Source organism: Acanthopagrus latus, chromosome 13, assembly GCF_904848185.1.
Source record: "Acanthopagrus latus isolate v.2019 chromosome 13, fAcaLat1.1, whole genome shotgun sequence".
Taxonomy (NCBI): Eukaryota; Metazoa; Chordata; class Actinopteri; order Spariformes; family Sparidae; genus Acanthopagrus; species Acanthopagrus latus.
This window is the reverse complement of record NC_051051.1, coordinates 22,617,687-22,641,803: the sequence shown is the minus strand read 5'-3', so window position 1 is coordinate 22,641,803 and position 24,117 is coordinate 22,617,687. Positions and strand designations below refer to the sequence as shown.

Sequence of the window (24,117 nt, the reverse complement as noted above, 5' to 3'; positions counted from 1 at the left end):
GTATTTCTGGTGCTAGCTGTATTGAAGTCAACAGGAGATGCACGGAGAAACACACCCAGCATATCTACGTCTTACGACTTCTGGTGAAGAATTGCCTCCCAAGACGGAAAGAGCACAGTTCAGAGATCATGTCTGTTTTTTTTTTTTACCATTTTTTTTTTTAACCATTTTTTTTATTGGGAAAAGCTCCTGTTCACAGTATAAATGCAGACTTCCCAAAGTGTGTTTCTCCATCTTTGACTGTATTGAATGTTTCTCAGCTCAAGGATCGTTTTGCAAATATAAAAACTTAATGGGTCAAAAAATATGATAGCAAAAAGAGTCATTATTGACCTTGTTGGAGTTTCTCTCCTGCAGGGGATGTTTTAGCTACAACACCTTGGGTGGCCACTGGGCAAACTTGAAAGCCGTCTAATTAAAGTGGCGCTGTCATGTGGAGGTCTTGCTGCAGTGGTAGATGCATGAGCCTCCTCAGGCTGCTGGTTTCTTTTGTGTGTGCAAGACAATGTGTTATACATAACAGCTGTCAAATTTAACAGTTTAAACAGCTACAACAGCAAAGTCGCGCTTAAACACACCAGTGGTGCCAGTGGTGTGTGAATTTTTTTGTAATGATCGGTACAATGCCCTAAAAGTATATGAAATTGAGCAACATGTTTTCCAGGTGGAGCAGCAGGTCAGGTCTTATAAAAACACTGCTCTCACAAGACAAAAGCATGTCTTGTCTGTCAGCCTCTGTCTCCTCATATGTCCTAACTGTGTTTTACAGCACCAAAGATAAGCATCAGCCATCAGGAGTGTGAAGTCACGTACACTCAGTGACCCTCCGACCATGTTTCACTGCTGCCCTCGCCCCAGCTGCAGCAGCAGGGTTTAATTAGTAACAGTGTTTTCAGGCAGTGTGCCAACTCAGAGAACTCTAAGAACCTTTTGCAAACAGGGACTGTTGTTCACCTGTTTAATGTTCCTTTTACATTTCATAAGCACGTCCATTTACAATACATGCATTAGCTGTGGTTAAAAAATGCCTTAGAATCCTATATTGAGCTTATTGAATATAATACTTCAACCTCTTATTGAAAAGTACTGTCTATTGGAGAGCTGATTCACCTCTAAACGTGTCCTTCGTCCAATAGTTTTTTGAGGACCATGGAGGTAAAAATCTGCAGTATTTCACAAAAAAGACACAGGAGTCAGAAAATATAATTCAAATGATGTGTGAGACAGAAAAAAACAAAACAATTTTCAAATGCTTGAAAAACACTTTTGTAATTAACAATGTGATAAAAAAGATACTTCAACTCACAGTCTTTTTCATTTTCTCAGTGTACTTTTACTCAAAGTGGGATCTTAAATGCAAAACTTTGTGGTGATGGTGTATAAGGACCTGAGTTATATTTTCATGGTTGCTTTGCCATGACATGACTTGACAGTACATTGTGTCACTGTGGTATTGTAAACAGTACATGTATTGGCCTGAAGGGGGTGCTATACAGTTTAAAACCGCTTGAGTAAAACTCTTCATCAGCAGGCCGGTTGGACTGAAACCTGCAGTGATGATGTAATAAATGACTCGACTGGCCTGAAGCAGTCTTGTGTGAATCGTGGAAACTTGATGTGTTTACTCATGTCTGTTGTTCTTGATCAACATGCTGTCTAAATTGTTCCATTAATATATTTTTAGCACTCTCTTCACATTCCTTGATTATCCGTCATTCATCACCTAACTCCACCCAAATTATCCCTGTTTTTCCACTCCTCCCCTGTCTCCTTCCCTCTCTCATCCATATCTAAATTGAATGAGTTTCCCACACATGTCTTGATACTTTTTAAAAACATTTTTATGAGGCATAAATGTGTTTAATGTCTCCAAAAGCCTCTATAGACTCATTGAACCACTTGTTAGCGCCTGCCTTTTTTTTTTTTAGAAAGACAAGTAAATGCTTTGAAATTGGCTGGTGGGGTATTTTACTGATGCATTTCATGTACAAAACATGAAATCTTTTAAGTGTGTGTTAACCTCAGACCTTGTTTTAGATGTCTAACCAAAAACCACTTAAAAAAAAACCCACTGACTTCGAGACAAGGGTACGGGACTTGCAAAACTGCAAACTTTTATGATAAATTATAACTTATTACTGTGTTTTGGACTCATTCCTACCACACTCTATTGGAACCAAATTATTATTATTATTTTTTTTTGCTGGACCTCAGCGGTTAAAAGGCAGCGGTGCTGAAATGCCTGCAGCCAGTATGCAGAAACAGAAAACAGGTTGCTTTGCTGCTGTGCTATAAACCGAGTACTCAACATGACAGGATTTAACCGGGCTGCCCCACTGAAAAAAGGCCAAATTCTCCCTAAAATCCAGATCAAGTGGCATATCATATCTGTGAAAAGTAACCTGCTGCTTACACTCTCCCGATCCCCCTACCTTCCTCCCATAGCATGAGGTCGCATTGCATTTACGGGCGAACTGGTGAGGGCTTTGACTTGATCCACTGTCAGTGAGCTGTCAAAGCAGATGGTCCAGGGGGAGATTGAATGCTCAAGCTGCTTGCCTCGTCCCAAAGCCTCAAATTACTGTCTTATCCTTGCAGGTGGCCTAAATAATCAGAATTACCATCGCTGTATGCACAGAGTGGAATGAATGTGTGGGAATTTATCGCTGTGGGTGTGAAAACAAAAAATTAGGTTGTAAACAAAGTAGAAATAAGCTGAAATTTGGAGAAGAAAAAAAATAGGGTGGCTGGTGTTGGTTCATACTTGTATTTCTAAAGGATAGTTAGTTTAGAGGTCTAAATGTTTTGCTGTTGTGCCGTATCTCATTCCCATCACATTTTTATCACCCGACTGTTATCACCCGGGAGCAGAGGGGACGGAGTTCCGGCCAGTAGACAAAGCTGCCAAGCCTGGACCACATTTTGAGACTGCATTTTCACATTTGTAGACATGATACCACTGGATACATTTAAGGGGTTATAAGGAGTGTGGTATGTATGTATGTGCAAGTGCTCAGTACCAGTATATATGTATGTGTAGGTGTAGTATGTATGTATGTGTAAGTGAAGTATGTAGTTATGGCCTAAACAGCTTCCCATAAGGAGGCTCAGGACTCCCTTATAAAAGAAACAATGGCTGCGTCCAAAATCACTCACTACTCCCTAAATAGTGCACTACACAGGGAGTACATTTTGTAGTGTTGTCTGAATGTCTAGTGGGAATTCTTATACCCTGTATAATGGACTCAAAGTATCCCACAATGCATCTCGAAAGTAATGCAGTAGTAGTGTACAACCGATGGTGACTGACCAAGCAATATTTACCATCATGCATTGTGCTGAGAAAAAAAACGCAGACAAACGCATGGTCCAAAACTGGCATTGACGTATGAAGTTGAACTGGGTGACAGCAGTGATGTAATTAACAGAGCCTGTGTAGTGTCCAAAAGTGCTTTTTTATTTTTGCCAACGAGCTCTCTATGTAGTGACTAGGGAATAGGGAGTGAGTGATTTTGGACACAGCCACTCACTCATCCCCTGCTCCCTAGTCACTACATAGGGAGTCCAACATCGTTTACTATATAGGGAGCTCATCAGCAGGAAGAAAACGCAAGACAAACAGCACATCAACAGAGTAACAGCTAACAATAGCTGCAGGTAGCTAGTTAGCTCGGATGGTGCTCCTCCAGCGATATGGCATCACACTTTAGACTTCAGACCCTCCCACAGATGACTTCTGGAACGGCTTTTGCCAACAGCTCCCATTCCCCCGCTGACTTTACGACAGGGTGTTACTATACACCTTTTGGACTTTTGACAGAGTTCTTCCTGCCACCATCTCTTTCATCCGACCCCTCATCTCAGTTGACTCATCATCATCGTCCTTCCGGTCTGTAATGGACGATGTCCACACCTTAAGCTACATTTTACATCCATTTCTTGCTAAAATAAAGGTAAAAGACAGTAAAAAATGGTAAGTGGTAAACACTAAAAGTTATTTCATGTAAGAATTATTTACATGTATTTTCTGGGAAAATAAAATAAAAAAATCCATAAAATGGTTTGTAAGCACTTATGTCTGTGCTTTTTAAAATGATTTACATGTATTTCCTAGGAAAATTAAGGTAAAATGAAGCGTCAGCCTCATCAGTGAATTCCTATAATTCACACCTTTCTCTGCACACTGATGTCACCCATCAGCAGGAGTCCTGCCACAAAACAGTTACAGCTCTGAAAACCGGGATGATTTTCCCCTGCGAATCCATGTGAGAGCCCGCAGTGGGAAAGCCCACACACTTAACAGCCGGTGAAAACTCCGCTGGAAATCTCCCTGCCATTCCCTCCGAGACGCGTGCGCGGACTCGAGCCTTCTACCTCAGGCTCGCAGCCGGCGCGGGGCGCGCACACGCACTCCAGGCGGGAAGCCCCTAAATGGACAGCAGCACCGCCACCGGTCACTGCGACACGGTGCGGGGTTTCCAACATTCCCATGAAGACAGAGAGCCGTGCTGTTACACAACCCGAGGTCTGGGATTCATTAGCAGCACAGAGTGAGAGAAAAAGCCCCAGAATACATTTTGTTTTATAAGAAGAACGTGATAAAATATTTCCCAACACTCATCATTTGCTGGCTTACATATATATATATTCATTCATTATTATTATTATTATTATTTTTTGTATTCACCCGCTCGCTACAGTTCTCGGTGAATCACGTGTCAGTGTGAGCGATAATGTGTGTGTCCGCAGCCTGGTTATCGAGCCCACGCAGCTGCAGCTCCCGTTCCCGCTGTGTCATCACGGCTCCGGCGGCGCACAGAGGCTCGCGCTGTGGCGTCACCGGCTGCAGCCTCACGCGGCTGCCCCCGCTGGCCGTTTGAAATTACTACACCGTTTCTTGTAAATGCCCGACTTCTCAGTTGAAGTCTGTTTGTGCTGAAGGGCTGGTCCCTCCAGATGTTTATCATACCGGACTGTGTACGAGGTCAACTTTGATAAACGTCGGATGAATGTGCGTGGGCATGTGTGTATGTCTGTGTGTGTGTGGGCGTGTGCAGGTTGTTTGTTATATGCACTTTATTATTATATTTATATTCACCTTTTATATGCCTATTGTTTTTTCCACACAAGTTCCACACAACCTCCAAACTAGATTTATATAACAGACTCTACCACTACTGCTACATTTATAATTATTATTCTGCACTTAAAATATGACATAAATATGCACTGTACATGACATAACATAAAAAAAAAAGTTGCTTCAGTTTTTTATAAACTGTCATCTGCCACACTTTCATTCATCTCTCTGCATGTAAGCCTGCAGACTTTTCATAAAGAGGCCATTTCTGCACAAGTATTTGGGGCTGACTGTCAGTCAGGTCTGAGGCTCGGTGCCTACGTGCACGGGCCGGCTGTAATCAACCCATGTTGTCGTGAACTTCCTCCTTGCTTTTAACAGCGTGATTTCTCGGAAATAGGTCTGCTGCCGAATTGGGGACAGAACGGCGCATGCGCTGAACCCGCTGCAAGAAAACCCCGAGTTCACCTGATTTTATTGTTAAACTTAATCTCGTGGCGTCTTTAAAGCACATTCAGAGGTGAGAAAGAAGGGAGTTTCGATTGGCAAAAACATCCCAAGTGATAAACACGCGAGAAAATGCTTCAAGTGCTCTTTGATGAGCAGATATCTTAGTCCACCTGCTGTATATTTGTTGTAAGAGCCGACACTTTTTACAGTGCGTCCGCCTCCATGCTCAGCCGGGGGAAAACCCACTACACTGTATATAAATGCGACGGACTCCACAGAGAAGCCAGCACTCGCTTCTGATCTCCTCTGGTCTGCAGGTGGATAACACAAAGACACGGAGAAGAGACACTTCTTTGGAAGAAAACAACTTTTAACCAATTGGACTAATCTTTTTTGCGCATTTTTCTCTTCTAACGGATCACAGAACACGCACATTTTGTAAGTTGAATTGATATTATTATCACTTCTACTTGCACAGATGCCTCATATTTTAGCATTTATTTATTTTTGGGATTTTCATGTATTTAACCTTATCCTAAATAACAGACCACTCTACATGAAGATAAAGTTGTTAGGAAGCCTCTAACGTTCTGAAATGTCTAACTTAGTTATGATTTACATCTCTCTGGTGGTAAAGTTTTTGTCATTCTTGCACACATGCGTGCAGCAAGTGATTCGACAGCGGGATCAATGAAATGACTGAATGAAAATTTAAAAGTCAAACAAACAAAAAACTATGTAATATGTTACAGGCATGCTGCTGAAGGAGGAGGAGGAGGCGTGCGCTTTCCCCGCGCACAGCGGACTTTTGGCGCAAGTCGACAGAAGCGTCCCGCACGGAGAAAATAAACTTTTGCACTGCAAAAATTAACCCACGTGCATTTTGTGCACTTTCTCAATGCTAAAGACTTAAAAAAATATATATCCACTTAGGGAATTATTTTTGGTCCATTGCGTCGTACTCACACGCGTAAACGCCCACCCCGGTTCGCCTTCGTGCCCCGGCCGTGAACTCGTTTCTCACACGCCCTCCTCCTCCTCCTCCTCCTCCGCATCCTCCAGCAGCGGGCAACAGTAAATCTGAGCTGAGCCAGATGCGGCAGTTCATCTGCTGTCGGTACGATCACACACAGCATTCCTTATCTAAAGAATTTCGCTCTTTTTCTTTCCCTCTTCTGCGGAATCATTTTAGGCAACCATGCCCGTGACAAGGATGAGGATGAGGCCGTGGCTGGAGAAGATGATCGAGTCGAACTCCGTCACGGGTCTGAACTGGGTGGACAAGGTGAGGAGCTCATTTCCCTGCCACACTTGACGTCGTCAATTTAAATAAGTACAGAAATAGACATGTTGAATCGTATTTGTTGTAGGAGCAGGAGGCCACTTCTACACAGGGAAGTGAACGCTGCACGTGTCTTTTTATGTTCAGTTGTCCCTTGTCTTTAAGGAGAACATAACACTTGCACGTTGCCTTTAGAGTAGCTTGTTTGAAAGTTGGATTTGGGTGAAAAAAAGGCAAACCATCACATATAAACAGGCTTTAAGCTTGTTTTGTGTGTTTTTCCACTGTGGGCACTGCCACGGTGCTATGCAAATGACACTTTTACATAATTCAACAGGAAACTATGATTAGATGCAAAATTTGAATGGCAGCCTCCAGCAATAGCTAAAGAGTAACGCTCATATTTTGATTTATTTTGAGGTGGAACATGCAGCCACCCTCCAACTCAGTCGTCCTCTTTGTATTTTACAGGAGAAGACGATGTTCTCAATTCCCTGGAAGCATGCGGCCCGACACGGCTGGGAGCTGGACAAGGACGCCAGTCTGTTCAAGCTGTGGGCCATCCACACAGGTGAGAGAGCTCGAGTATGCAGCTTACCGTGAACAGAGGCAGGAAATCCATCTTTTCATTTGGATGAATAAAGATGTTAACAAAAAGTTTTTTTTTCTTTTTTTTGCAGGGAAGTACCAGGAAGGTCAGACCTGTGACCCAAAGACGTGGAAAGCCAACTTCCGTTGCGCGATGAACTCGCTGCCTGACGTCGAGGAGGTGAAGGACAAGAGCATCAACAAGGGCCACCAAGCCATGCGCGTCTTCAAGCTGCTGCCCACCACACCAAAATCTAGAGGTGAGATAACTGGCAGGAGGCGCGCAGAATTGACGCTGCTGCTGATCTTTTGGTTTTTTTCGTCTGTGCTTGGTTTGTTCTGCAAACACAAAAAGCTGTTTAAGATGTTAACAAGGTGTCTTTTTCTTTCATCTGCACAGACAAACGGACCAAAGCGAAGCAAAGCAAGACAATGAAGAAGGTGAATAATGACCCAGACACCCAGATCATTTTAAAGGCACTGGAGCAGTAGCGACACAAGCGACTGCTCAGTCTTTGCTTTGTTCTCTTGTTTCCTGAATCTCACCGAACGTGTCTTTGTATTTGCGTCTGCAGAGCTCAATTGTCAAGATGGAGGAAGAGGACAGCGACACTCCCATGGATGAGTCAAATGCAGAGGACACTTCCTCCGCTCAGGAGAACACGGTCGACAGCACAGTGAACACTGAGGAGGAAGGTGAGGAAAAACAGATAACATGACGAGGAAATGCTTTGTCCTGTGGCTGCGCAGATCAAAAAAACTCAAAGCCAAATGTCCTGAATGTTTGGTTGCAGTTTATTGAATGCCACTGTTCCCCATCTTTGCAGATTTCTCATTTGTGACTCCGTCTGAAGTCCCCGACTGGTCCATGTCAGTTGAGATTGGGGCATCGAGCTTTCCAAGCCACACCTTCTGCCACAGATTTGAAGTTTCACCTGAACACAGCCCTGGTAAGACAGCAACACACAAAGGCACAAATGAAGTGAAATTAGGGGAAATACAAACAGATAGATCGATACCGCAGAGCCGTGCTCATTTCTTCCCTTTTCTCTCCCTCTCTCTTTGCTGTGATCTTCCAGATTTCGACGAGACTGACCACATAATCCAGGTAAGCATCACCTCCTTATTGGCTCCAGCTCTTAACAGCATGCATTTTTCATTGGCAGGAATACCCATGTTTGTCCTATTCTGCCTTTCTGATGTTGAAAAAACTTCCAGTTGTGTAGAATATTTTGGCCATACTCAGTCCAGTGTTGCTCTTTCAGATTTGCCAGCAACTGGAGAAAGACTCACACTGGATGACAACATGCAGTTTAGACGGCACGGGGTTCCTGAGCAATGAAGCATGCACCAGCCCAGGGAGCCAGTGGAGTGAATCTTCCTCAGGTAAATGTTGTTAGTCGACACTTAACGTTGGCAATGAAAGAACTGAGGTGTAAAATGTAGAGGTTGATATGCAGCACTCCAAAATAATATACCTTAAAAGTTGCAAGATGTAAGAATCAGCCACCTGTCGCATTCATACTCAAGACAAACAGCACATCAACAGAGTAACAGCTAACAATAGCTGAAGGTAGCTAGTTAGCTTGGTTAGCCACGCATCAAGCAGTGCTCTCACTAAAATTCTTACACCTTTAAAGTCAGGTAAAGCAGCTGCCTATGATGGTGCTCCTCCAGCGATATGGCATCACTCTTTAGACTTCAGCTCACTTTTTAAGATGTGTAGTATGTAAGTTCAGTTTGTGCAATACGTGCTCTTCGTCACCATGCTGACCTTGGATTTCCTCTGTTTGTTTTTGCAGTCGACGAACTAGACGATATCCCGCAGTACATAACTTTGGGCGCAGACCCTCCCACAGATGACTTCTGGAACGGCTTTTGCCAACAGCTCCCATTCCCCTGCTGACTTCACGACAGGGTGTCACTATAAACCTTTTGGACTTTTGAGAGAGTTCTTCCTGCCACCATCTCTTCCATCCGACCCCTCATCTCAGTTGACTCATCATCATCGTCCTTCCGGTCTGTAATGGACGATGTCCACACCTTAAGCTACAGCTCTCCCACACGTTCCATGTGTTTGAAGCTCGGAAAGTTTTCCTTATCCCCCTCACCCTTTCTCTGAAGTCATGAAGAGACATTATGAAGTGCCCTGCTGTGTCAGAGCAATCAACACTGTTTATTCTCTATGTTTTTGGCTGGTTCAAGGCATTTTGATGTGAATCTTTTTTACTCAGGTGGCCCATGTAGCTACATGATCATACTCAACCATGAATACTAACATGATGGCCAAAATGCAAAAAGCATCATATTCATTGTGCTCAACATTTGACTTGTAGTTCATGTATCAGTGATATCACATAAAACGTTATATTTTTCTTCCGTTATATAAGCGTGAATTTAAGTTTAAGGGATAAGAATACGTTTTGACAAACCTTCCAACTTCTGGTGAAAGCTCCATACTGCAGGATGTGATGTTTTGTTTGCAGGTAGTGATTGTATATATTCTTGTACAGATTGTTTTGTTCGTGTGTTTGTATAAAATAAAAAAAAATCCAAATGTGAATGAGTATGGGTGTTAATTATTTGCACCAAGTTTTCAGTGAGCGGAGAGGAAAGATTAAAACCAAAACCATTAATGTCTAATGTCAACACAGTCAGGTTTAAGAAAAACTGGTCTGTCAAGCAAACAGCAAGTTTCTATGACCTCGGGAGTGATCAAATGTGACATCAGGCAGGTTATAACCTGGGTTTTTGTAACAACTCTTCTTCATCTCCTGCTGTAGCTGTGTCTGGATATAATGCACTCAGGAAAGAAAGGTAATTATTCAGGAAAGAGCTCAATGCACTGCACCTTAAAGGGTAACCACCAGTTTCGCACATTAAAGTGTGTTTACAGCTCATTGTGAGCACGTCTGCATATGATGTGTGTGTGTGTGTGTATAAGCCCTCTGTGGCTCCAGAGGAAGCTGCATGTGGTCTGACATGTTGTCACATTTTATCCACTGGAAGTTCATCCGAGAGTGCACTTTATTATGTTTTTTTTAACGTAACTTTTTGTTCCTCGCTGCTTTGCCTTTCTTGCATGGCTTCCTTTAGCAGAGTTTGTGGATATTGTTGATGCATCGTTGTTATTATTGTCCTTTCTCTTGTTGGAGTGGGATCCTGCCCGTATTCAACGGAGGCTGTCTCATCTTTAGAGGTGCATGTAATGTTATCAACATGTTGCATCAAATAGAGCTCTGTCACTGTCTGGGGTTCCCCTATAATACCCACAAATTTTTAGGAAGTGTCTTTGTCGAGTGTCATCACAGTGGTGTCATGAAAATAAACTAAGCTTAAGCCATGCAGGTTGGCTTAATTATTACTCACAATCAACATAAATCACCATGGGTAGCATGAAGACAGGAGAAGGGTGTGAAGAATAAAACGTCAGAACACACTTGACAGTAATGAGATACTTTTCATTCATCACGATGATCTGTTCTGGTTTGTCCAGGTGGCTGCTGATGACTGGAAGTCACATAAGTCGACCTGTTGAACCACTTGGGAGATAAATGTGCAGATAAGCGGGTGGCAACCGATAATAATGCCTTTAAAACAAAGGCACAACTGTAAAGCCTGGATTAGGTGTTGTGTGAGACTTTGCGATATACTTCACAGTAAATAAATCATGGCACGTCATGTGGGGCAACCGAAGCATTTTGTGTGTAATGCCCACAATTTCCATTCTATTTTCAGATCACAGGTGGAGACTGGGGATTTAGGTTTTTACTTATGTATTTGAATGTCTCATCCCATTTGATACAACCGCAAAAGCAGGTCAGCAAGAAGCGACTACATTTTCAGATGTGGGTGAACTTATCTTTTAAGTTCTCCATAGATGTTTATTTTATACAATTTCAAAAGATTAACCTGCTTCGGCTCTCAAACAAAAACTGCCTAGAGAGTTTAAAAGGCATATTCGGGGTTTCTAAAGCTCCTTTGTTGATTTTTATTGAAACAGGGACATGAATTGGGCTTTAATGTATCAACAACCTGTGGATTTTATAGCCTGAATAGTCTCCCTTATTAATGCCCCCATCTAGTCTTTTGTAATGAATCACATGAATATATGACCTGCAGCTGTTACTGCCACAGACAACCTGCTATCAAGTGCAGTAAACCAGTCTGATCGACTGACACGCAGATGGACACACACAATACATTGCAAAATTCATTTATTTCATACTTGCTCATTGAAAATAAACATGGGTTCATAGAGACAAAATAGTTATTAGCTCGGAATTTAGTTCCATTGATAAAACATTTCACATGTAAAAACAAACAAAATGGCGGTTTGGCTATACAATTCATTTGATTTATTGCTTATTACTGGCTTTACAGTAGATGAATCATTAACTGATCACAATGTGGTGAGCTCGATGTCGTGCAGCTGTATGTTAAACATTTCATTCAGTGAATGCACATGAATAACCGCCTATTCCCTATTTATGATTTGCACGCGTCTTGCCCACCACACGCTAACATGTATTTGAGTGAAACCCGAACAAACATACATTTATTGAGAGTTTATGAACTCGTGTCTTGTGGGTGGTAAACTGAAAGAACTGGAAAACCGATAAAAAACAGACGTGAAACTCTTTACATCCTGATGCCAGACCTCACTTTGACTGTATGTGCCCATAATGTGCTTGTGAGCGCATATTTGCCCGATTCCCAGAGGCCGCATCTTTTTCAGTTTCAGTCATAGTTCCTTTACAGACAGACGGGCATCACGCTTTCTTCTTCCTTCCTTCTGCAGCTCCAGAGGTGGAGGGAACCAGGGCGACTTTTGATCTTTTGAGATCGTTATCCTAGCAGAAAAAAAGGACAAACACATTTCTGCTTTATTGTACAGATATTTGTGGTACACATCTTAGTCACTCGGGGATGGTGCGTTAATAAATTCAGTTCAAATGCATCTCATCGTACCTGAGACGCGTTCGGTCTGTTTGGCAGTCAAACGCAACCGAACAAAAGTCTATCTGCCTGTTTGTTCCAGTTAGTTTGACACCACTTTACACACATTACAGTACACATGCAGCAGCTATTTTAAACAGTGCGGCGGGTGTCATTGCACCATCTAAAAAAATGACAGACAGAAAAAAACTTCGAGTAAAGTCACAAGAAAGTAAAAAAGGACTTGATCCAAAATGGGTAAGAAAGTGGAAATACCAAAAAACTGAGCACATTTTTTAATTGCTGTTTTCGGTTGCTGGACAGAGCAAAACAACAACTGGTGGTAACCACCAAAATAAAACAACGGCAGGGAGTGTAGCACAATGCAGAAAAGAAAGGAGAAGAAAAGAAAAGAAAAAAAGAAAAGGAAAAAAAAAAGAAAAGAAAGACCCTTAATCTATATCTTACCTTACTCTACTCTGTTTTGATGGCATATTAGGTTGGCACTGTGCCTATGTTTAAGTGGCAGTACTATATTACCTGATTAATACAACAAAATATCATTGTAATTTGTTGGATATGTAATATTATGTCACCCCTAAATTCGATGAATTTGATGAACTGATGAGTTGATCTGAGTTTATGGCACTTGCTCATAGTTTGGTGTGTGTTATCAGGGGGGCCAGCGTCGAAACGAGGGCCAGTGCACATCTCAGTTTGACCCAAGTGCGGGTGAAAAGAGGTGATATAACAGTCCGGCCATAATGATTCGTGCGATTAGGTATCAAAGTTCAGCAGTGAATTAAGACGAACAAGCAACGTCATTTTGATGATCCAGAATGTTTGAATTACGTGGAAGCACCTGTGTTGCCCAAAGTTAAGCCATCTGAATGAGATCACAAGGAAAATATGGCGAGGCACTGCGGGAGGGGACTAAAAAACCTTTGTGCTTCCTCTTAAAATCAAGACCTAAGAAAATATCGGAAAACGACATTAACATTTCCTGAATTATGTTGTAACATTCTGGGGAACTGTTCAGGTCTCATTTGAAATATTTCTAGCACAGATAAATTGCTGATATTGTTTTTTTATGAACTATCACCAAGTAGATGATCATTTACAAAACACTGCCACATAAACAGTAACTCATTATCTAAATATGTTTTATATAGAAGCTTTTATAAATAATATCCTATTGTTCATGAGAAACAATCACATTGCACAGTTCCAGTAAAATGGTAAAATGGTAAATGGATTTGCTTTTCTACAGCACTTTTCCGGTCCACTGACCAGTCAGAGCACTTTACAACACTTGACACATTCACCCATTCACACACACACATTCATACTCTAATGGCCGACACTGCCATGCAAGTGCCGGCTGCGCATCAGGAGCAATTTCGGGTTCAGCATCTTGCTCAAGGCAGCTGGAAGAGTCAGGGATTCAAACCCTCTGATTACTGGATGAACCGCTCTGCCTCCTGAGCTACAGCTGTAGCTGTAAAGTGTGACAACCTTAAAACCCAGCTAATAATGTTTTATTGGCAACATCAAATGTAAAATGAAAAACATTATGGCCATCTTTATCTGAGATTACAGTCGTGACCTTCTGATTGTTACATTGGAAAACTTAAACCTGATCTGTGCAAAACAGTTCACCCATGATTCCTCCTCTGTAAATATTTGATGTGAATACATAACAGGTGAGGCGCCTGTGTAGTAAACTCTCCAGGTGAAGTGAACAGGTGCTGGTCATGGTGTAAACTTAAACAAGGTGCTAAAATAACAAAATGAGTGTTGCTCTGCTCTGAATACCTGCTGCTTCAGCTGACTGTATCACGATTACTGCCTTTAAAGTTTAATGTTTTTTTTTCCTGAAAAATGACCTGAACTCTTAAGCATTTTTAAAAGATATCTAAAACATATAAATCCATATTTTTGTAAGTTCAATCACTGAGTTTAATTGGAGACTGACCAACTTTCAAAAGTTTCATTTTCCCATTTTACACTCCTTCGCTGACAAACAACGCAGCTGCATCTTCAGTCGAATCAGTTTTAATCAAATCCTTATATTTGAAATCGTGGATTTAATTATAAAGACTGCGTTGTTACTACGCATGTCATTTAGCTCCCTTGTTGGGTATCCCAAGTTGTTGGAACCCTCATACAACCATCTTGTGCGCATGTTTAGGCTGCCAAAAACCAAAAACAAATAGTCTAGAAGTGAGGGTTCTCAGTTAAAATGTCCTCGCCATGTCGGAGCAGAACACAAGAACGACAAGTGGCTATGTCAAAAATTCTGAATTCAATAAAACATCTGAGATTTAACTCAAATAAAGCGCACATGGCAGATTCAAAAGCTAAAAAAAATATATACATAGATGAGTCAGGTAAGGCGCAGCGATGCATTTAAAGTCTATTGTTATGTCTTTTTGTCATTAGTAGTTTATTTAAATTGATAGACACTGGCAGTGAATCAACAGCTGGGAATATTTGCTGGTTAGTTCCTGTTAAATGAGTGTGGGTTTTTTTTTAATTCCTTAACTGCATAGCAAATGTATCTGCTGGATGATAACCTGTCATACAGATGGAAGTCAGGGAGGGAGGAAGTACAAAATGTTTTTTTAGGAATTCCCTCAACTGTCAAGAAGTTTAATAATGTTTTCAAAAGACAATGATGGCAACAAGGAAAATGACAGCAGTGGTGACTGGCTCTGTATCAGTTCTGTATCAGTAATTAATGAAGCTGCTAAGTTTTTGCTTTTGTTGCCCATAGAGTAGATTTCAGATTGGAAAGTCGTCTCATCCGTCACAGACTCTTTGGATGGGACAGGGCTACCTGGTTAGCATGCTAACTTCAGTAGATGTCTCTGCAACACAATGTCAAAACTGTTATTTCTTCACATTTGGTTATTAAGTTAACTTTTGAATGTTGCATTAAAAAGAAATTGCATATTGCACTTTTGAGGCGGATCCATTTTATCAGATGGAGATATTCTGAATGTGTCAGGCCACACACTGCACGGGGTTGCATTTCATTCAAAACTTCCTTAAAATATAGCCCCACACATCTGGTATCTTTGGAGATTCGTCTTTGCATAATCATATATTATCATTTGCATATCAACGTTAAAGAGAAATTTGGGTCTACCATCCCAGGAGTTCCTAAAATGCCCAGATATAGTCTGATAAAGGAAGAGGTGTCGCATGTGGGTGGAGATACCAAACCCTCAATGCACAACTGTTCTACTCTTCCCCACCTTACAAAAATGACATGGCAGTGAAAACACCTAACTTGTCAAAACCACATAGAGGGCTCTGAAGAGAGGGAGGAGAACTGTGTGTGTGTATGTGTGTGTGTGTGTGTGTGTGTGTGTGTCTTCAGGGGAAGTAATCTCACATACATTTGCAGTCGTTTCACAACTATCATCAGTCTGGCTCAGTGTGGAGCATCATTAAAGTGATCTCATGTCAAGTAAACTGTTTACACTCACCAGATGGAAAGCACCAGAGATATCGCTCTCTGTTTCCCCCCTACATCACACACACACACACACACACACACACACACACACACCACAGTGAGCGCCTCGGTATTTCCCTGAGTTTTTGACTCTCGTGACACTGACTGATATCACTCAAAATGTTGAAAACACTGTGGTTGATACTTAAATTGCACACAATGCAGCAGTAATCATGTGGCAAAATTCCAATTCTCAATGTGCCATAAGTCAGCTACACCAGCCAGTGTATATATATGTATGTGTGTGTCTATATATATATATATATATATATATATATATATATATATATATATATATATATATATATATATATATATATAAATATATAAAAATTTTATCATTATGATTTTTTAAATACATTTTTTGTTCGTTTGTGTTGTGTTTTGTTTTTATCTTCTTTTATCTATTACAAGTCAAATTGATACTTTTGGAAACTATAATCCTTTATTTTTATTTTATTGGATGTATGAGTGTGTTGTTTGTCCAAAATGGTTCCATGTTGAAGGGGCATTAACATGCCAAAGTCCAACATTTGTTTATAAATGTAATTTTCCAACTTTGTCATGTGAATTGTTATATTTTTATACAGCTAGTTTACGACGTAATGCCGACTGGATTACACTTCTCTCAAACATATTGAGGAAATGTTAATAAATGTACTGCACATCAATAAAATGTTCACTAACAACATACAGTATTTCATGTGTTCTCCACCTTAATATCCGATCTTGCAACCCAACATCCACTCGTGGTGACTCGTATTGTTTAACTTAAGTATGTTTATGTTTAGGCACTGGCAGAACTTTGGTTAAGGTTTGGTTTAGAACAAGTTAATTTACATTTAATCAAAACCACAACCTTGGCTGGACTGGACAGCCACAGACTGGACTCAGGATAAACCACAGACTCATAAAACATGTTATAAATTTACATTATGGAAACTTTGAAATCCAGTAGTAGTGTAGTACCGTGTTAAGGACTAAATGTCAAGACATCTCAGCTTTTCCTGTGTCAGTTTAAAGGTCAGCTGGAAGAAGCCGAAGAAGCTTTTAAGAAACTATGTTCTTAAAAATATTTGCAGCTCTTTCAGTGCAGCAAAAATCCTTATTTCAATGGCGGCAGACAAGCTGATAAGTCTGCAGATAAAAATGTCTAACCAGATCCCACTGTGAGCTTTTGTGTGTGGCGTAGTGAAAATGTAAAGGAAGAAAAGACATAAAAATAATTCACTTTCACTGACCTGTAGTCAGGGAGGTTTTAGTTTGGAGCTGGAAGGAATGTGTGTAGGTCAGATAGTCATCATGCTTCTTGTTATATGTCCTCTGCTTCTGCTTCAGTGAGGGAGTATCATGGTGTTACATATGAATCTTTTTGTCAGTATTTTTCATCGCAATCACGTCTGAGCTTGTTTGTCAGGTGCAGTGTGCGGCAGGCGCAACCAGCTGAAGATCAGCAACGGCGAACCTTTAAAGCAGGTCTAGTTTTAGCTTTCTCTTTTCTGTCTGTTTTAAATATGGAAATGTGGAAAAATGAAACTCCTTCTTGACTTTGCCTGCTTTTCCTTGCACATAGTTGAATAAAGTTTGTGTTTATCACTATGGCAATTCTACCTTTGTATGTTCCCATTTGGAACTTGTTTTTACGTTTTCAAGTTGTGAAATGCTTCATTGAGCATATTTGTGTTATTGAGGTAAGTAAAAAAAAATGCTTTCAAAATGTGTTTTTGTGTTTTGTGTGTGTTTTTGGGTCCATTATGCTTATACAATATGACAAAGTGAAAAAATAATTAGCTGGGTCATATAGGGGGTGATATTCTGAAAAAAACACACATACCAAACATTGTTACATTTTGTTAACATTAAAATTTCGCATTTTCCTATTTGGATGTCTTAGAGAACTTCAGGGCAGTTTGATTGGGACTAGAACCACATTTTCAAGGGGACATACTTGATACAGAACGTACTAATATTAATCATAAAAATGAAACAAAGGAAAACAGGAAAGGTTTCAAAATAATTGCTTCAAAGTTAGACTGAACAGACGACTTAAGAAATCAGATGCCGCCAGACAAATCATATGCAAATTGAGAAAGCGCCACAAAGAGCTTTTCTTGCCATACATAATAGCAGTAACGTATTTAATGAAAGCAGACACAAAAGGTAGAGACAAAACATAATTAGGTGAAATTTTACTGCAACTGCCACCGTTGGAAACTTTCCAGTCAGGTTTGCTTCTTGTGGAAGGAACTATAAAAGTTTTGCTTATCTTTTATTGCTGTTATTATTATTTTTGATATCTTTTTTTATATTTATATTATGCTTTATATTTCCCTTCTTGAAGCTCTTTCTGTGATTTAAAGTTTTCGAAATTGTGTAAAAAAAATAATTTGAGAAAATTTGATCAAATGTAATATTTTTTTTATAATAAAAGAAAAATAATGATAAAAAAAATAATATGACATAGATCGAATATGAAATGGGTTTTATAGCAACCTCTGCTGCTCTCAGAGCTTTTGGATATTTAACATAAAAAACCAGCAGAGAAGAAAAGAGACAGATTAAATAGCGGATCTAGTGCCATTTGATTCCTCAAGCTCACAGCACTCTCCCGCCACTTTATCAAAAGGGGGTTTGGCCCTTGTTTGACACTCTCAGACAGGAAATGAAGTCATCCTGCGCTGAGAAACAGTTGTCTTTGAATATTCCGTATGAGAGAGTAAACTGTCTTTCACGTCCAAAACCACACACCGTCAGTTACACTTAAATTTCCACTGTTAGGCGTCCTGTAATTATCCAAATGTTGGTTGCCAGTGAAGGCTAATGGACGAGATTCTGATTCTGACAAGTGCATATTAAAGGCATGACTTAATTTATTCTGGCAGCCCAGCCACCAGGATAAACTGTGTGCAGTTAATCTGTCTCCAAACTACTGATGCCTTCAAATTGGTACCTGTCATAGTTGCCATGTTGCCATTTCTGTGCCACATCACGTTCACATGACACATTTGCGACCTGACTTTTTATATCGATAGGTGGAGGGGATGGTGGCTGAGTTACAAGCAAGTAGACTGCCATCAAAAACTGGATATTTTTCATGGAAAGTTGCAACATCACCACCCATGTTTTTGGCGACCAAAACAGGTATTTCAACCAAAAAAAAAAAAAAATTCCTTACCCTTTATCTTATAGTGACCAGAACATAAGCACAATGTTGCCTTAAGACAAGGCTGACAAGTGAACCCATAGAAACATAAATGTCTCTGGTCAATGTGGTGATTGGGTTAATATGAGCCCTTCATCAGCCAAATCAAGCTAGTGTGTCAACTGGGCGGAGCTTCATAATATCTACAATATTAAACAATGCATATTCTTAAACTGTTTGCAGCATTTAACCAATGCTTCTACGGTTCTTGTGCAAACTAACAGTCTTATATCTGCTTATTGAGCACATTTTACACCACAGAGTATGCATTTTTATTCTGCTTCCACTTTCTATAATACTAGGATACTAGGAAGTGTTTTTTAACTCTGTCTTTCACAGCTATTGCATTGCTGTCATTTAAGAGAATACCAATACTGGTGCATCTCTCATAAAAAAGATAAGAATGGAAAGGCAAAATAAACATGGGCGTACTGGTGTTCTGCCTGTGCCACAGAGATACCAACAGCCCTCCTGGTTTAACTGGGATGAGCCAAACATCGTAAACATGACACGAGACAATGAACCACAGGTGGACTTTCAGGTTTGGAGAAATCATGTCTGGTGTAATTAGATGTCAGTGAAAGCTCTGCTGCCTGACACACTCAGTACATACCAACCAAACAAGCAATCATCATGCCAAATCTTGTAAAACAAATGATGCTCCAGGATGTCACGTTGTGCCTCGCCCAGGTTTTAAAAGTATGCACATATTTTTACTCCACGGACAAGTTAGGTTTCAATCTAAAGCTTGTTGTGAAATTTCAGGTGACAATTGCAGTTGAGTGAGGTTTAGGCATCAACACCACTCGATACAATTTGGGCAAAAGTAAATGTTTCGGTTAAATGAACTACTTACTTAAAATAACTGACCGTTTCTGACCTTTCACACAGGAATTGAACCCTAGTTTCCTTTGTGAAAGTCTTGTGTTTGGCCCAGCCAACAGCCTTGACCTCCTGCTAACGTGGACGTTTGACAGTCTTTATACTTCATTCATTCTCTGCTGCCGTCAGTATTGTCTCTTTGCTGGTGATGCATCCAGTGATGGAGAGTAGAGAGGTTGTTTTTCTTTTTTGTTTTTTTTGTTTTTTGTTTTTTTACACTTTTAGGATTAAAAGGCAGATTTATCTTCACTCTCACTCCTCAGCCTGTCTGCGCTCCACTGTAATGCACAATCATTGTCTCTTATCGGCCAGCTGAATGGTAGGGGAATTACTTTCCTTTGTGAACGTACAGAGGATCGGAAAAAGAGACAAAGAACGAAACGGAGGCTCCGATGAGCGCTGCTTTGGTCAGACATGAAATTAAACACACAGACACGGACCACTCAGAGCTGGTTGTTGATCACTATCTTCCAGCTGATGTACAGTAAAGTGTTCTGGCTGCTTAGAAGCAAAATAAATTAACTTATCAAGTTAAGATGAGCTGGCGACTCGTTCGGGGTGTACCCTGCCTTCGCCCCGAGAGACAACTGGGATAGGGTCCAGCAACCCCCATGACCCCTTCAAAAGGGGATACAGTGGCAACATCCCCATGACCCTCACGGATAAAGCAGAAAGATAATGTGATGAGATGAGAAGTTAACATACAAATTATCCTGCAACCAAAGTTACAAATAATATGGCGAAATTTGCTTCTCTTTATGTGTGAGAGAGAGAGCTAGTTAGCCTTGGCTAGCCTGTACAGGTTCCATTTATTAAGAGAAGAATTGTGCTTTTTCTAGATCTAACTTCCTCATAGGTCCTGCAGGTTGATCCACAGCTTTACATGACTGTTTTCTAACAACCTGACAGAAGAGCGGTTTGTGGGTGTCAGTTGGAGTAAAAGTGAAAAGGAAGAAGTAGAAGGCTCCTCAAGGGGGAAACTGCTCTCTGGGTGTGTTGGCCTGTAAATTTACATAACCTTCTGCTGCCTGCTGCTGTCATTACTTCAATGACGCTACTAATTTCACGGTATAAATAAACCTGAAAATGTAATGCCTCATAATTCATAACAAGGTTCTCTCTCAGGTGTACTGCAGAAGAGGACGCAAGGTGTGATGAGGATGACAACTTCTATATCTGTACCGTTGCAAGTATATATATATATATATATATATATATATATATATATATATATATATATATATATATATATATATATATATATATAGTGAAAAGTGAATTGTGGTTTTGTTCTGTACTGCTGGAAGTACACTAGTTTCATTTGGTTTATTGTTTAAAATTTTGGATTAAGATTCTGCTCCTGTTCATGTGAATTTTACCATTTTGTTTTCTTTCTGATTTTATTCAAGTGAAGCGCTTTGTATTTTGGTTTGATAAGTGCTCCTAAAGTTAAAGGGATATTTCGTGTTTTTTGAAATGGGGTCATATAAAGTACATATGTTGATCTATTCCTTACCATAATCACTGATCAGCGCAGCCTCAGTTTGGAGAAGTAGAGAGCCGCTCCAGCCCAGACACTCAGCTTTGTACTGCAGTGAACGGTGAAAAAAACCACCTAAAACAAGGCTAACCTTAAAAAAATCTATAACAGTTCAAGTGTACGTTGTACAGGGAAAATTCACACCGCTTTACGCCGCTGTCAGACCTACCTTTCTTTTGGCACTACATTTTTGTCAACCGCAGAACCTCCATATCCCTACGCAGTTGTGCTAAGGGATGTGCGTAGGGATATGGAGGTTCAACAGTCTGTGAACCTCTCGTCCAGCAGCTGGGCCTCGCATTGTATTTCACCACTCGCAGATCACTAATGTTGCGCTAATGCGTAGGGATACAGAGGTTCTATGGTTGACAAAATGTAGTGCCAAAAGAAAGACAGGTCTGAGGGCAGGAGTGGCTCTCTACTTCTACAGTAGGGAACAGATCGACTATGGATATGTACTTTATATGACCCCACTTCAAGAAACACAAACTATCCCTTTAAGTTTGTTTTTATTATATGAAAAGATATTGCAGCATCTTCTGGTTTGTTGCAATGAAACAATGGTTCAGTCATGAACATTAAACTCATGGGTTTATCCATTTATCGTAACAAATGGAATACAGTTGTGCTCGGTGCTGACGGCTCCGCTCTTAAGACAAGTTCCATGAGCCAAACAGGGAGCACAATGCAGAAAAAACCCCCAGGGTGCAGGAGACTGAGCCAAAAGGAAGACGATACTTGATATCACTGTTTTTCATCCTTGAGCCCTGATATGACTCAACTTAAAAAGACAGAGGTGGAGGCCAGGGTGGTGGCTGCGAGCCTTCCAGCAGCAGCGGTGTTTGGCAGCTTTTGAGCCGGAGTGGTTATGAGTAAACTGACCGACTCGTGGTCACAATAGCTTTGACTGGTGTGTAAAGACGTTTCGATTGGCAGGCTGTCAGCTGATTACGGCTGGAGCATATGACTTAATGCATATGACCGAACGCCGAGCTTCCTTTTTATTCTTCACGGCACACACATAAAAACTGGAACTGCAATGCACACATTTCTGAAAACTTGAAGCTCGAGTATCACAAACAAAAGCCCCAGACCGCCGCTCATATAGAACGCCTGAAATACATACGTGTGAAACTGTAAGCACAAAGCAGGACATAGCTTGTGGTGGAGCGTTTCATTTAGCAGGAGATTTGTGGGGTTCTGACAAACATGATGAACTGTTTTCCGTTTTTTTGTTCACACGTTTGATAAATTGAGCCACAGTTTCAGGACATGTGTAACCGAATGGGAAAAAAATGTCTGCTGAATGAATAAAAGACAGCTCAAAAACAATGATATTACATATGGTAACACTGGTGTTGTTGTTGTTGTGCTTCATTAGGCGTTGTGTAATGAGTGACACTAATCTGAAGAGGGTGGTTTACTAACTGAGACTGCCAGCTCACGCTGCCTTTATGATTTTATGACTCAACTAATTTATCTCAGCGTCTAAAATAAACCACCTGAACCAATGTTATCTGGTCCAGGTATGTTTTAATATCATTATGACTCAGACTGCAAGGCAACAGTGGCTCCCAGCAGTTCAGTCATTACTACGTGACTCCCTCCCCGCTCACAGCTAGAGTTGTCCCTGGAGTCAAATAAGTGATATCAGTTCAAAACAGTGGTGCAATGTAACTAATTACTATCACAAGTGCAAGTACTGTACTTATTACACATTCTAGGTACATGAAATTTGCTTGATTGTTTTAATTTCATCATACAAATATTATTTTTCTACTATGTTACAGCGCAACTTTAGCTACTAGATACTTTGCAGATTTCCATACCCTTCCTGTCTGGTTTAAACCGGGTACCTCAAGGTGTGTTGATGTTGAGTTTTTCTGACACACCACAGGATGACATGTCCATTTAAGTGTTGAGAAAGTTCTCCTCCTTCTTAAGCTAAATAATCTATTCAAAAAGCGACTCTGATTATTTTATTTTCTGAGGCCATGAAACAACCAAATCGCCAGACAAAATGTCAGCAAAATATGGTTCTGCAAAATCACAGATTAGTAACAATCTGTCCTTTTCTTTATATTGCAACTTTACATTTCTTTAGGGTCAGTTTTATATTCCTCTCTTGTCACACACTGTGGTTAGGCTCTAGTTAGGTTTAGGCACAAAAACCCTTTGGTTAGGGTTAGAAAAAACATCATGGTTTGGCATAAAAAGACATGTTTAGGTTTTGTCGCTACTAACTTGGAAATGGTCTGCAGAAACATTAACTGCTAACATTTTATCCTGGTGAGATGCCACTCTACAAACATACAGTCATCTTATGGAATATGATGCATTGCTGGAGATTAAACCCTCCAAAAGTATTTAAAGTTGTTAACCTTAAACAGCTACCGCAGTGAAATGCAACACACACTTTATTGCGGCAGTAATGACAATTTAATGAGATAACGGACTACTTTTAAACTTTAATAATTTTGCTGATAATACCTACATGTTTTTACTCATATAAGGTTGTAATCAAGTGTTTTTACAGTGAGGTGTTAGTACTTTTACTGAAGTAAAGGATGGATCTGGATACTTTTTTTTACAACACTGTCTGGAGGACACTTGCAAATTGAAAGACAGGATG

At 40.4% G+C, this 24,117-nt stretch overlaps 1 protein-coding gene and 1 long non-coding RNA gene across 4 annotated transcripts in view; one reads left to right on the top strand and one right to left on the bottom strand.

The window, feature by feature from the left end:
• The first annotated feature begins 5,803 nt into the window (after positions 1–5,803).
• irf1b (interferon regulatory factor 1b) lies at positions 5,804–9,963 on the top strand. Of its 2 annotated transcripts, XM_037120594.1 has the most exons (10): positions 5,806–5,968; positions 6,723–6,815; positions 7,284–7,383; positions 7,493–7,660; positions 7,801–7,841; positions 7,976–8,096; positions 8,228–8,350; positions 8,480–8,508; positions 8,666–8,786; positions 9,203–9,963. In XM_037120594.1, exons 2-10 carry the CDS (start codon positions 6,729–6,731, stop codon positions 9,304–9,306), a joined length of 894 nt encoding a protein of 297 aa, XP_036976489.1. In that variant the 5' UTR covers positions 5,806–5,968; positions 6,723–6,728; the 3' UTR covers positions 9,307–9,963. The 2 variants fall into 2 exon arrangements, with proteins under 2 accessions (XP_036976490.1, XP_036976489.1); XM_037120595.1 differs by lacking the exon at positions 8,666–8,786 and having other exon boundaries at positions 5,804–5,968.
• A 1,637-nt stretch (positions 9,964–11,600) lies between these two features.
• LOC119031959 overlaps positions 11,601–24,117 on the bottom strand; it is a 31,299-nt gene continuing 18,782 nt past the window's right edge. For both annotated transcript variants that reach the window (XR_005078752.1, XR_005078751.1), the window contains exon 3: positions 11,601–12,253. This is a non-coding gene — a long non-coding RNA (uncharacterized LOC119031959). The remainder of the gene's footprint in view (positions 12,254–24,117) is intronic.